Raw genomic sequence first — 13386 nt, forward strand, 5'->3', positions numbered from 1 at the left:
ATGTAACGTACGCAATAGAACACAAAGAAGTCTAAGACAAACAATTTTCTATTATCAGAAAATCAAACTTTATTGAAACTTTAGTTACTTAATTAGAGACCACTCTAGTATTTTATAGATTAACCAAAGTTATAACAAATACCAGAGTATATTTGAATGCAAATTTGAAACGAAGAATGTTAATCTTCTATTTGTATTCAAAATAATCACAAATTACTACTTAATTTAATAATCATTGAATTAATCATTACCGAAAGATCAAATTGTGTTCTTGAATACGTGTTCTTCGAAAAGTGATGAGAATTAGTATCGAGAACAACAGGAAAAGATACCTTTTCCATTTTGCTGAGATGAAGAGCGTATTTGTCGTGTGCCCTGAATTGCATGAAACGCATATTGCTCGATTGTGAGAGCTCGGTTATGCTTTTTATACTAGGAAAGAATCTGCAAATACATAAACAATATATTAGTAATATTCAACATAAAATGAAAAAAAGAATTGAAAAATCATTTTGCATATTTTATAATCAATTCTTTCAAATTAATTCTAATTAAATATAATTTATACATAATATTTACTATAATTTTTTATAATTGCTATTTTTCTACAAAAGAAATAAGATTGAAATATTTCTCTTTTGCATATTCTGTGATGAAACCTTCCTCCAAATTAATTTTATTCTTTTAATAAAATATAACTTATATATCATTTTTCATGATTTACACGCATTATTTTCCACTTACAATTTTTGACTTACAATCATTATTTTTTTCAGAATTTCCAACCACTTACTTGAACATCGTTTGAACTGCTACGATTGTATTACAATCAGCCAAGGTATCTTCCTCAGCAGAATTGCTAAGTTCTTTGTTTACGACCACCACATTCTCTGCAAGAGTGATACCGGCGCGAAGAAGATCGTCCAAACAGTCGATAGTTCCTCGCATCCAGTATACCAAAGGAAAATAGGACACAGCATCGAGGAATGCAATTTCCGGTATTTTTTCCAACAGAAGAATGATTGGATTCAACGATGTTTTTGATCTAATGAAAACCCCATTCATTAAAATTATGTTTTCAATGATAATTTCTTTTTAATAAAGGTTTTCATTTATTATTAATAAACTTTATAGAAATTTCAATTTCTTTCTTTCTCTCGAATAAACTTTTATTTATTTGACACGTTTCATGTATGGAAATATTGAAATCAGAAGATGTTTAAAATCTTCATAAAAATTTATCGAATAGAAATTAAAAATTCTGTAAATTTTCTTTCAATTTTTCTTCAAATTTTTATTCTTATAATTTTGAGATTAATATTATTTTTTTTTTAGGATACCTAAAATGAGCTCTCAAAGGAATTATGAAGTTATAGATCCCGTTACTAGCGTAATCAGCTGCCAAGATAATGGTCTTGTTCTGCCAATTGTACTCTTTGGCGTTCCTGTAGGTACAATGTTGGCACATCTACAATTAAGAATTAAAAATACAGAACAATTAAGAATACTTAATTAGAATTTATCTATTATTCAGATATTCACAAGATATTTACCTGTGCAAGTTGAAGACAACATAATGGTTTCTTTTCTTTTAACAGATAACATAATGTTGGTGATACGCCTATGAAGGGTGAAACAGGTGGAAATCCCTTAACGATCCTATAAAAATATTTGACTTTGTATATGGAGAATGATTTTCAATCTTCGTCTTTGTTATATTAAAACGTAAAATATAATAATTTCAATATTTGCTTTCTAATAATTAAGTAGATGATTTAAAATAAATTTATTAATATAAATGTTTTTTAAATAATATTTATTATATATAAATATTTTTTTAATTTTATTGTATTGATTTTCGATATCTATATAAATTTTGTACATCATTATTACTGAGAAAATGTATTTTTATATTATAGAAATCTGGAATGCAAATGGTGTCGTGCCAACATATCGTGATAACGTTATTGATGCAGTAGTAAAATGTGAAATAATATCGTCCATGTAAGCAAGATTTCAAGCATGTGCGAATAAATAAAATGGTGAAAATAATATTAAATTTAATGAAGAAATTAAAGAGATTAATAAATTTTAATTTTAATTTCTTATGTTTCATGTTTGGAAAAGGATTGTTTCTTTATTTTCAATTATTAAATTATTTAAAATAATAATAAATTTTAATATAAGATTATTGAAATCTACAAGCATGCACAATACAAAAACTAAAATATTTCATAATCTTGTTATTTTTGTTTATTAATTATTGATTTTCACCTATTTATAGGTAAAATGAATTATAATTAAAATTCTCATTCTCTTATATATGGAACAGATATAAATGTATGTAAAAATGAATTAATGTAATTCTCACGATATTTTCAAAATAGGTAAATTTTATAAATAGGTAAATTACTTCTCATGCAAATTTTCCAACTTGCGTGTAAATGACACAATGTCCCAAGAAATCATGTGGAATAATGTAACCTGTTTAAATCATTTAAAGAGATGATTTACATAATAAAAATATCGAATAATATTTTTAATGCGACTTTATAACATATTTTTAAATATAAGAAATTTTACTCTAAAAATTTAAATTCTTCTAATTTTTTAAAGAAATTAAAATTTCACTCTTGAAGCTTCTCAAAAACTTTTTGTAAAAGCTATTCAAAGAATTTTACGATGTAATACCTAATAAATATATTTTTCATAATGTATCTTTCAAATTCACTATAGAAAATTCACAAGTTAAAATTAAAGAATTTAAATTTAAAAATTCAATGAACTTTATAATGTAATTATAATTCTTACAATATACAATTTAAATATTTTAAGAATTATTAATAAAATTTGTTAATATTCTTATAAAGAAGTATTAAAGAATATTACAACGAAATACCTGACAAATATATTTCCGAACCGATCAATTAATTGTGAAAACTTCCGCTCAAAATTTTCTGTAACTTCATTATTCAGTTCATCTTCGATAATATCGAACTTCGATATTTCCAGACCTCAGCATTCCAGACGTCGAATGATTTAAAGGATGGAATTAAGTGGGGGAACTAGGATGCGAATGATCTGTTAATTAATAAATTCCTAGTGTATTCGCGCGACCTCTATCAACTTCCTCCGCCATTTTTTCTTTTCGCGAATGTATCTCACGATCACGTTCTACTGAAAGATATATGCGCATATTATAATAAATCAATTTTCTAGAACATGGATTCATCATTTCTTCTTCTATATATATACATATTTATATATTATTCAGTTTCAGCTAAGGTAATTGATAGTAATGTATTTGTCTATTGTATTTTGTCTAACGAATTGTGGGAAATAAGAGAAAGAATTTCTGAGATTCGAATTTTTTTTATTAATACTACGAATGAAGAAAGAGTATTAAAAAGCAAAGAATTTTATATAAAGAAAATATTGTTAATTAGATAAAAACTTGAAGATAAGGAAAGTTTTAAATTATATTGTGAATATTTTTCTTTTTCTTGATATAGGTTAAGTTTTATTTTATAAATAATGATTCGTAACATTTTTTTCATAGAATTTTAATTGAACATTTGATTTAGATGATCGAATGATGTTTTAAATTAAATTAATCGAGATGATATGCAAATTTATAAGATTTATAAATTTTGATTTTCTTGCATTATTTACTTAACATTATTCAAATTACGTATTATTAATAATAGGTAATTCAAATTATTTATATTTCTTCCGATTATTTCGTATAGATTAATTAATATTAACATAGATAATTTAAATTTTAGTCCATTAAACAAATGGCCCCTTCATCGACGTACTAATATTTCAATTAAATTGCTATCAAAATATTACATAAAACTTTCATGAAAGAGAATCTATATCATTTAAAACAATTTTTAATTTCCAATTTAAACTTTAATTTCTGATCACTCATTACTTTCTTTCATTATTCTAAAATCTAAGATCAACTAAATACAAGAAATTACAAATTAAGTCTTTGATGTTTAATATCCTTTTCAAAACAACCTTTGCACTATTATTGTAATAAAACAGACGTATTTTTTTAAACAAATGCTTTACAAAACTTGGAAAGAATTACGAAAATTTATTAATTACGCAACATATCAGAATCTAACCTAACCTAACCTAACTTTAATCCAAGAAGATCAAGATTTAAATAAGACCATAATCTTTCAAATCTTCGCAAGATTTTCAAGATTTCCATTTCAATTTTCCTTCCCCCAAAATGTTCTCTCCTCAAACAGGCGAGATGAGTTTTTTTTTTATTACGTAAAGCGTGAAAAAAAAACGTGAAACTCACCCTTTGAAACTGCTGGGCAAAGGTGGTGCGTGAAGACGGTAGTGCATAAAGACGATGCAGGAAGGAAGACATCGAAAACATCCATTGAGGACATACAAGGTGTCAGGCAGGAGACAGCATCGAGCAGCAGGATTCAACACCATCGACGCGCCGATTAGCACAGGCATCAGAGGTACATTCAGAGACAGACCGACCGTCAAACGTAAACTTTGCGCTCAATTGTATTGCTGGAGGTGGTTGAATGACAGGCTGGGGTGTGGTGACATCAACCTTCTCGTTACTTTTTCTTTTTTTTTTTTGTTCTTTACCTGTCCGTCTCTTGTCACCGTGACGTTCGAACTTTTTATTCGGATAGAATTTTTTTTCCGGAAAGAAAAAAAAAAAAGAAAAATGTGCGAAACGAATTTCGTTTGAAATTTGACACGCCTTCTGTTGAGGGAAAATAAAATTCGTTCCCGAATAAATTTGAAACTTGAAGCAAAAATTGAATTCGATTGAAATTTTTCTCGATGAATTTCGTTTTACATTTGATTGCTCATAGTAGAGTCGATGAATGGAGAAAAATCAAATTTTGGATAAGAATGTGGCAAGATAAAAGATTGATTTTTCATTTTTGAGAATGTTAAGATATTAGGCGAAGGAGAACGTAATAGGGGGTAAAAAAAAAAAAAACATCTAAGAGTGCAGAAAAGAAAGACGAGCACGATGCAGTTTCCACAGCGTGGCTGGTAGTGGATACTGACTGGCAGGATCGTGCAGATTTTCATTCACTTGATTGTAAATTGAATTCACATCAGGTTATCATTTACAGATCGTTTCGAGATTAAACGTTATCTGTGAAGTATATTTTATTTTAGAATGAATTATTTTTAATCAATCACTTTAATAGTTATGAATAACATATTTTCTTTTTAAAAAATGTACAATGATTGATTCTATCTATAATGATTGATTTATACTAGTCTTATATTGTTGTATCCATATGGTGATTTTGTATTCTTTTATTTATTTCTTAAAGATTATATTTATTACAGTTTGAATAAATATATCAAGTAGAATTATTCAATTAATCAAGTTCCAATCAAGAATATAATATAAAAATAAAATATACTTTAGACAATAGTTGACAGCCAATAGTCTTTTTTCTAGAAACTAATTAAAATAGAAGGATATAATGTACAATATTAAGAGTGTAAAAAAAGAAAAGAAAAAAAAATAATATATAATACATTCACCTGATATTTATGGAAGTAAATATATATGTATATGTACGAATAGTTTACACAAAAAGAAAAAAGACCATGCAAGTGCACGAGATAGAAGTGCAAGATTGTTCGTATAGGACTTCTCACGATCGTGCTCCAGTACATAGATCAAAAAGAGTCGGTCAAAGATTGGTCAAAGAAAGGGAACCAGCTTTCTCATCTAATAAGTGTATCTATAAATTTATAACGAGCTTTATATCGCCTGATCGTCAGCTTCCTCGCTGTTCTCGAGGATATATATCAAGGATATATTTGGTCGTCATATTTGGTGTACCTTCGATCCTTTGCGACCTTGGATGGAAAACGATATGAGATGGACAGTGACTATGAAGTGATCATACTCACGCTATTTTCTCGCTGGGTGATCTCCAAGGAACGTCGTCGTCCATCTCGTCCTCCGACTCGTCACCCTCGTGATCCAATGACTCTTGACCAGGAAGATGCAAGGTTGAACTCGTCAACATGTCTGGGACTGGTAAGATGCTTGGCCTTCTGCTTCCTGCAATATATTTATTTTAACAAAAATATTTTATACCGTAGATTTTACATTACATTATATATAAGATTTTATAGTATATTTGCATTGACAGGTGAAAACAAAACAATATTTCTTTTATTATTAAAATTGGTCCGATTCACTTCTCGTAAATTTTTGTAAAAAAAGAATATATAACGTTACATTATATTACATTAGCACAAAGATATATCATGTGACACGACGTAATGCTTGACATTGGTGGAAGCTCGGTCACGTGACCTCATTCTCATATAATAGCAGTGGGGATAACGTGACGTCACACATGACACGATGTGACGCTTGGTTTTGACTTGGAAGCTTAATTACGTGTAAATCTCTGCTTAACACTGGCAATGAAGAAGATAATGTGACGTCATATGTTTTTCTCTTATGGAAATTAAATCATATATTTCTGTTTGACATAGTAGAGGATAATGAGATGTCACATATTCTAATAAATTTAACTAAATACCATAAAGAAATCGAGTCATTTTTGATAGAGAAAACAGGATATTATCTTCATCTGGTAATCCTGTATGTATCGTGTATATGTATATATATATATATATTTGTAAGGTTTTATATTTTATATTTTCGTATTAAAAATTTTTGATTAATATATATTGTTTATTTTTTAAAAATTCTGAAATGTGTGCCAATGATATCTGACTAATAACTGACTTATACTACTTTATATTCTGATATTTGTTTGTATTTGATTAAGTATGTTAAATAAAATTAATTTAATTGTATTTACCTCTTCTTTGAGTAAGAATTTCGGGACTAAGTAGGTTAGGATTCGGTTCAATGGATCGTGGAACATCCAAATGGTTTCCAGTTATTGGTGTTTGTGGTGTAGATCCTCCATCCTTCAAACATTGTCGCGAATCACCGAATCCTCCTGGATCTAGATAGGTTGCTATGAAATTAGATATCTATTACTAAAAATTTTTTTAGATTTTGTTTTTAAAAATATAAAAAATTCATAACAATTTATAATTATTATGATAAAAAGAGAAATATAAAAATATTTAATTCTCTAAAAAATTGTATAAAAAAAAGCATTAAATTGTATATGAATGAATTTTTTTTAATTATATAATAAACTTAATATGTTCTTTTTTATCTTCATGATACATTTTGTAAATTTTGTATATAATTTTTTTTAAATTTTGTATGTAATAATAAATTAAAATGTTGCATTTTTAAATAAGTTTTCTTTACATATTAAATAATCATAATGCAAAATAATAATAGTTCTTTTTTTTTTATTTTAATTGAAAATTATTTGCAAGTTGAGGCCCACCTATAATGCTTGTATAATGTTTTGTAATGTGTAAGTTTGTTTAATCCATCTATCAATAATTAAAATAATGTGTATTTGTTTAGGAAAAAAAATAATAGAAAATTATAATTAGTTTTTATTTTATTTGATATTAAACATTTGAAATTTCTTTCAATTTTGATATCCACCGTAGTTTCAAGTAAATGGCTTACACAAAATATATTACACTTTTGTTAATTAAAATCCATTTATATTTATATAAAAAATTTCATATGCAAATTCAAATTCTAAACATGCATATTTTTTAACAATAACATGCATCTACAAGGGGAAAAAACATTTCTTGCATCAGTAAAGACATGCCCTTAAGCTTTTAATAAGATTTTTAATTATTTTTTTATTTATAGTATAGTGCAAGCAAAATGAATTAAAAAATAAATATATCTTTTTGTAATAAATTAGTTATCCAAAGGAAAAAAATAGTAATTCATAATCTGAAACTCATTTCTACTTTCATACATATAAATTTCATACATATAAATCTACTACAACTACATGCAAAATTGTAAATTAATTGCATTATAACAAAAATGTTCAATTAACAATTGATCAATAAAATTAAATTATTAAATCTTATAATATAAATTCCAAATATTTATATCTAATATATTATTAATTTACTAACTATAAAATTTTCTTTAATCTTACATTATCATGCCTCTACAAATATTCGCTCTACAAATATACTTTTACATATAATAATTTATTAATAATGATACAAAAATTACAATATATATTATAATTTCTCAATTATCCATGTTCAAACAACTCGATTTTTCTTCAAGAAATTCATTATAAAGTACATTTACCGAGTCACCAAGAACCATCCAAACTTTCCACTAATACTATACGAAAATTTTTCGCAAATTAAATTTTCCATCAATAATAGGAAGAAAAAAATAAATAAACGAATAATATGAAAGCATAGCTATATATGTATTGCAAATAAGATAAAAGAAAAAAAATAATGAAAATGAATTATTATATATATATATGTTATATAAAAATTAGTAAAGTAGTAAAATAGTAAAAAAAAAATAAGATCAAGCGCATGCGACACTCACGGTGGACATCGGATGCGAGTATGTTGTGGTGTTCGAGTGGTGTGGGCGTGCTAGGAAGGACCTGCAAAATAACCTGCGGGGCCCTGTGTGCTTGCGTGCCCTGTTGCACGCTCTGTCCACGGGGCCCCGTGCAAGTCGTCTCCTGTCTGCAGCAAGCTGTTTCTTTCAGCACATTGTTACAATTGTTGGAATTATGATGGTGCTCGTTTGCACCAGGCTTGTTTGCAGTACCATTCCCATCACCACCGGCGATTGTGCAACTGGTTGAGATCGTAGTCGTAGTAGTCGTTGTGCCAGCACCGGTAGTTGTGGTATTGGTCGTGTTGCTGGTCGAGTTGTTGTTCGCGTTTCCAGTTCCGTCTGTCTTTGTTTCGATAACTACTTGCGCGCCCTCAGCCCCACTGCCAGTTTGGTTGTTCGCTACCACGAACGCCGAATTCTCTTCCTTCGTGATGCTCATGTAGTAGCAGGTGTCCGTCTTTTTCATTATATGACGTGGACCTTTGACAGAAATAAAATTATGATGTGAAAATTGACGCGAGTTTAATGTGGAGTATTTAAAAGCGCGCTAGATTACTAACTGGAAACGAATCGGAAAAGTTCGGAACGAATCGGAAAAGTTCGGAACGAATCGGAAAACTTCGAGAGAGAGCGAACGAAACTTTCGAGATATCGGTCGAAACTGAACGTACGAAAGTATCGAGATGTCGGCCGAATCTGGCCGAATCTGGCCGAATCTGCCCGAATTTTTCCGAATCGTTCCGAATCATAGAATCATTCGAGATAAAAAGGAAAAATTTCAGTTTCTATTTCAAAAGTTTCAATAATTTTTAATTTTTAAATAAATATGTAAATGTGCATGTGTAGAAACGTATCTTGTTAGTTCGTAAATTTTAGAGATAAAAACAGATGGAAATGTTAGATTATTAATTTACCAGGATTTAAAAGGATCGTGTCTTCATAAAATTCTGGAAGTTCCGCTGGTCGTACCGCGACTAACGCCACTCCGTACTTGCGATGACTGTGGAAGGAGGCATAAGTGAAGGATTTGCCTTCGTATTCGCCGAAAAATCGAGAATCCCCTAGAATAATGTGATAAATCTCGTTCCCGGAACATTTACCGTACAGCCTGTGCCACTCTTCTTGCGATTGCTGTCCCTCTCTGTAAAGGTGAATTAATCCATGTTTATCCTGGGTCAAATTTATCTGTCGCGTTTCATTTCTCTACTCACTGTCCTCTAGAAGTGTGCAGTAGAAGAGTAACCAAGGTTGAAGCACCAGGGCACGTGCAATTATTCGCCAAAAGGGCGTATTTGAACTCATCTTCGCATACCACGTGCTCTGCAAACTTGACGTGAAGTTTGTTCTCCGGACGGAAGATTTGAACGTATTGAGGAACGTTTGGTGCAAAATCTTTCACTGCCCACGATCTATTATCCATCATTCGAATATTGGTAAAATAATAATTCATTTTTTTTTAAGTAAAAATAAATTATATATTTACTTTTCTTCGTGAAATTATTAAAATTTTATTTATCACGATTATTCGAAACTAACCTAAGTATCGTGTGCTCGTCAGCAGCGGTTTTGTCAGCGTAATTCCTTGCAGCAAGAACGAAACAAGCCTCTGCCTCGTTCATTCTTGCCCTGGTGAGATCACTATCCTTCAAACAGGATCCTTGGATATAGATTACCCTTTGTGCCCAAATGGGCACTTGAAGAATCATTCTCATCGTGGTGTCCAACTCCATGGGTGACAACAATACAACGTAATAATCCTATAAATTTTATCACGAATATGTTTAAAAAATTTATTCAAATATTATTCAACATTAGAATTAGATTTTTAAAAACATAAAAATTTTTTTTGCAGAATTATTTGTATCGTTATTATATTGATTATGTCTTATGGAGCGTTCAAATACTATCGAGAACATATTAAACTTGATTTTGTGAATTTCGAAAATGTTAAACAAAGAGGAGTGGAGAAATTGAAAGATAAATATTGGTGAAAAATAATTATTACACGATCAAATTTCTCACCTGTAGAAGGGGATGGGCGTAAAATTCATTTAGAAAATCCATGATAGTGTCGGCTTGCAGCGTTGTACTGCATACCACCACGTGTTTCTCGCTTTGCGCTCGGTGCGAGGAATATGAGCCACCTAGTTTTTGCCTTTCCATCCACGTGAATGCCAACTGCTCGAACTATCGCATAAAAATAAATGATTTCTTCGTATTGTTTATTTATTAGCCATTTCTTTGTCAAAATTGCTGTTTGTTTTTCGAATTAGATAATAAAATAAAGATTTATTATTTTATTTTAATAATGATGAAGTATGAAAATTTTTTTCATGCATAATAAATTTAAAAAAAATATTAAATATTATATCGTGTATTGGAATTAAAAAAAATTGACATACACAAATTTTAATTAGCACATAGAAATGTAAAAAATTGTTAAATTTATCTACTTTCTGACATTTTTAGCTTTTTTATTACCAAATTTTCCGATAATTCGAAAATTGAGAACTATATAACTACGTTCCAAAAAACAAATGGTAAAAATTTGACGCACCAAAAGATATTGAAAAATTTCAGAAATTTGAATATTTAATATAAATAAATTAACAGATTTAATTAATTTTACTCGTGTATCCTAAGATTTCTTTTCATCAGAATATTTGAGTAGCATTACATTAGTATCTGACGAATCGCACAGTTATTGTTATTATCGCAATTAGTGTCATCGATCGACAGCTTACCCTTTGATCACTGTCATTAGTCAATGATCTCGGTCAACAAGTGAGATAAGGCAATACTTGCGTTACACTCTATCATTAAGGGATTTAATTAAGCGTCTGGTCGACAACCAGAATTAATTAAATTGCTTGCAGTAAACTGGAATTTTACTAAATTATTGACAACGAGCTGACGATAAAATTTGCATATAATATTATTCCCTTTTATGTACGTCGTATAATATATTCTTGGGTTTATTGCAGGAATGAAGTCATTTTTGAGTTATAATGAATAGTTGTGTCTTTCATTTATAGTTATGTTCATAATTAGAGAAATAGTATATGTTACATAGATAGTTTATGCAATTGGAATTATGATATATATGCATATATATGTGGTATTAAAAATTATTAATATTTAATGATTAAACTTTAAAATTATTACTTTTCAATAATTAACTTTTTTTATTTAAATTATTATAAGTTTTCGTTATTTTTAAATCTTCTAGTGATTATTCTATTATTTATTTAAAGTATAAAAGGATGTAATTTTTACTTTAAATTAAATAAAACCAAATTTTTGAATATTTTGGAATTCAAATTCACACATATACTTATTCCATATAGAATTTTATAAAAATTGAAATAATGGAAATTTTATTTTGCAAAATTTCAATATTAAAGCAATGAAACTTTAATTTTGTAGAATTATAATAAAAAATAATGGAATTTTATTTCATGGAATTTCAATACTAAAGTAAGTGGAACTTTATTTTGCAGAATTTCAACATTAAAACACTTGAATTTTACTTTTCAGAATTTTAATATTAAAATAATAAAATTTTACTTTGCATAATATTTCAAAAATAAAAATACTAAGTTGACCAACTTTTCTTGCATTTAAAACCCTCTAACCATGTCTTTAGAATTTTCAAATAAAGATCTCGAGCCGGTAATACTTTTACGATCATCGAAGAACATCGTACGTCATTTCCATCATTAACATCGTCATTAAAAGAAAAATAAAATTTCACACGATCCATTGTTTCTCAAATGATAAATAATCGAATATTTACTTTGAAAAACACAAAATCGTGTTAAGTATTGTGAGTATAATCTAAATTTTAAAGAAATTCAATTATTTATTATTAAGTCTAATTATATGAAGCATTAAATATTATATATTATTTAACTTCAAATTTCTCGACTTTATTTCCATATTAGGTTAGATTAGGTTTTAAAAAAAATAAAATGTCTGTAATCATTTTTCAAAGAATTTGTCAAAAATGTTCCAAAGATATTTTATTAAAAGAGTAATAAATTAAACTGAATATTTCAAATATAAAAATATATAAAACTAATATATGTAACATTTTTTCATCTAAAAAAATTCAAAATTATAAAATGGAATACGTACCTGAGTAGGCAGAACGATGAGAGCAACGCAGATCATAATGACCATGTAAAGTTGTGAGGGCCAAATGTCAGGTACAAAGTCACCGTAACCAACTGTGGAAAATGTCACTACAACGTAGTATGTGCTTTGAAACAAATTTAGATGCCTGTGCCCAGCTCTCTGGAAATGTTGGATCCCACATACGCTAAAACAATTCGAATTATTGTACAATTAGAGTGTCGCTATTTTCAGTCACGTGATCATACTCCGCCATATTGAAATTATCACTACGATTGAATCGGACGAATAGTTCTGTCTGTTTTTGAATGCACGATTCTTTTGAACTGCGATTGTGAACGATTGGCAATATTTTTCAAAGATCGAAAGAATTATTGGAATTATCGCAAGTCTTTTCAATGTCGAGGAGGTAATGGAAATCGTTCAAAGTTGAAGGATTGTTTGGCAAAAAGGAACGAGGTACGTATACAAACGACTCGGCTCTATTATGCATGCGGCCTCGTTTTCATATCTCGGTTTATGTTTGTGCGAATTCTTTTTTTTTTCTCTTCTCTCTCGTGATGTTTGAGCAACTATTTTTGTACTATTGTAATGAGGTGATTGTATAATGAATTCTTTTTTTATGTAGAAATAGTGGTTCTTTTTAATGATCTTGTAAAGGTTGATACATCGAAGAAAGTTTATTGTGTCATGAGTTGAAGTTTAAAAAAGTATTTGAA

The 13386-nt window shown here is 28.6% G+C and overlaps 1 protein-coding gene and 1 long non-coding RNA gene across 11 annotated transcripts in view; one reads left to right on the forward strand and one right to left on the reverse strand.

The window, feature by feature from the left end:
- Positions 1-13386, reverse strand: part of LOC107999647 (potassium channel subfamily T member 2) — a 190869-nt gene that overhangs the window by 3869 nt on the left and 173614 nt on the right. For 6 of the 10 annotated variants that reach the window (XM_017059614.3, XM_017059615.3, XM_017059606.3 and 3 more), the window contains 13 exons: positions 12671-12854; positions 10556-10720; positions 10070-10290; positions 9745-9942; positions 9448-9674; positions 8513-9013; positions 6861-7022; positions 5932-6085; positions 4322-4330; positions 1554-1659; positions 1341-1468; positions 794-1045; positions 252-444 (listed from right to left, as the gene is read on the reverse strand). In XM_017059614.3, the coding sequence (XP_016915103.1) occupies positions 252-444; positions 794-1045; positions 1341-1468; positions 1554-1659; positions 4322-4330; positions 5932-6085; positions 6861-7022; positions 8513-9013; positions 9448-9674; positions 9745-9942; positions 10070-10290; positions 10556-10720; positions 12671-12854 (2500 nt within the window). The remainder of the gene's footprint in view (positions 1-251; positions 445-793; positions 1046-1340; positions 1469-1553; positions 1660-4321; positions 4331-5931; positions 6086-6860; positions 7023-8512; positions 9014-9447; positions 9675-9744; positions 9943-10069; positions 10291-10555; positions 10721-12670; positions 12855-13386) is intronic. The other 4 variants (XM_062076703.1, XM_062076701.1, XM_062076702.1 and 1 more) reach the window with 3 other exon arrangements.
- Positions 9824-10839, forward strand: LOC114577765 (uncharacterized). Its single transcript, XR_003698085.2, has 3 exons — positions 9824-9966; positions 10095-10281; positions 10386-10839. It is a non-coding gene; the product is annotated as an uncharacterized LOC114577765 (long non-coding RNA).

The sequence above is a fragment of the Apis cerana genome, linkage group LG6, assembly GCF_029169275.1.
Source record: "Apis cerana isolate GH-2021 linkage group LG6, AcerK_1.0, whole genome shotgun sequence".
NCBI classification, from domain to species: Eukaryota; Metazoa; Arthropoda; class Insecta; order Hymenoptera; family Apidae; genus Apis; species Apis cerana.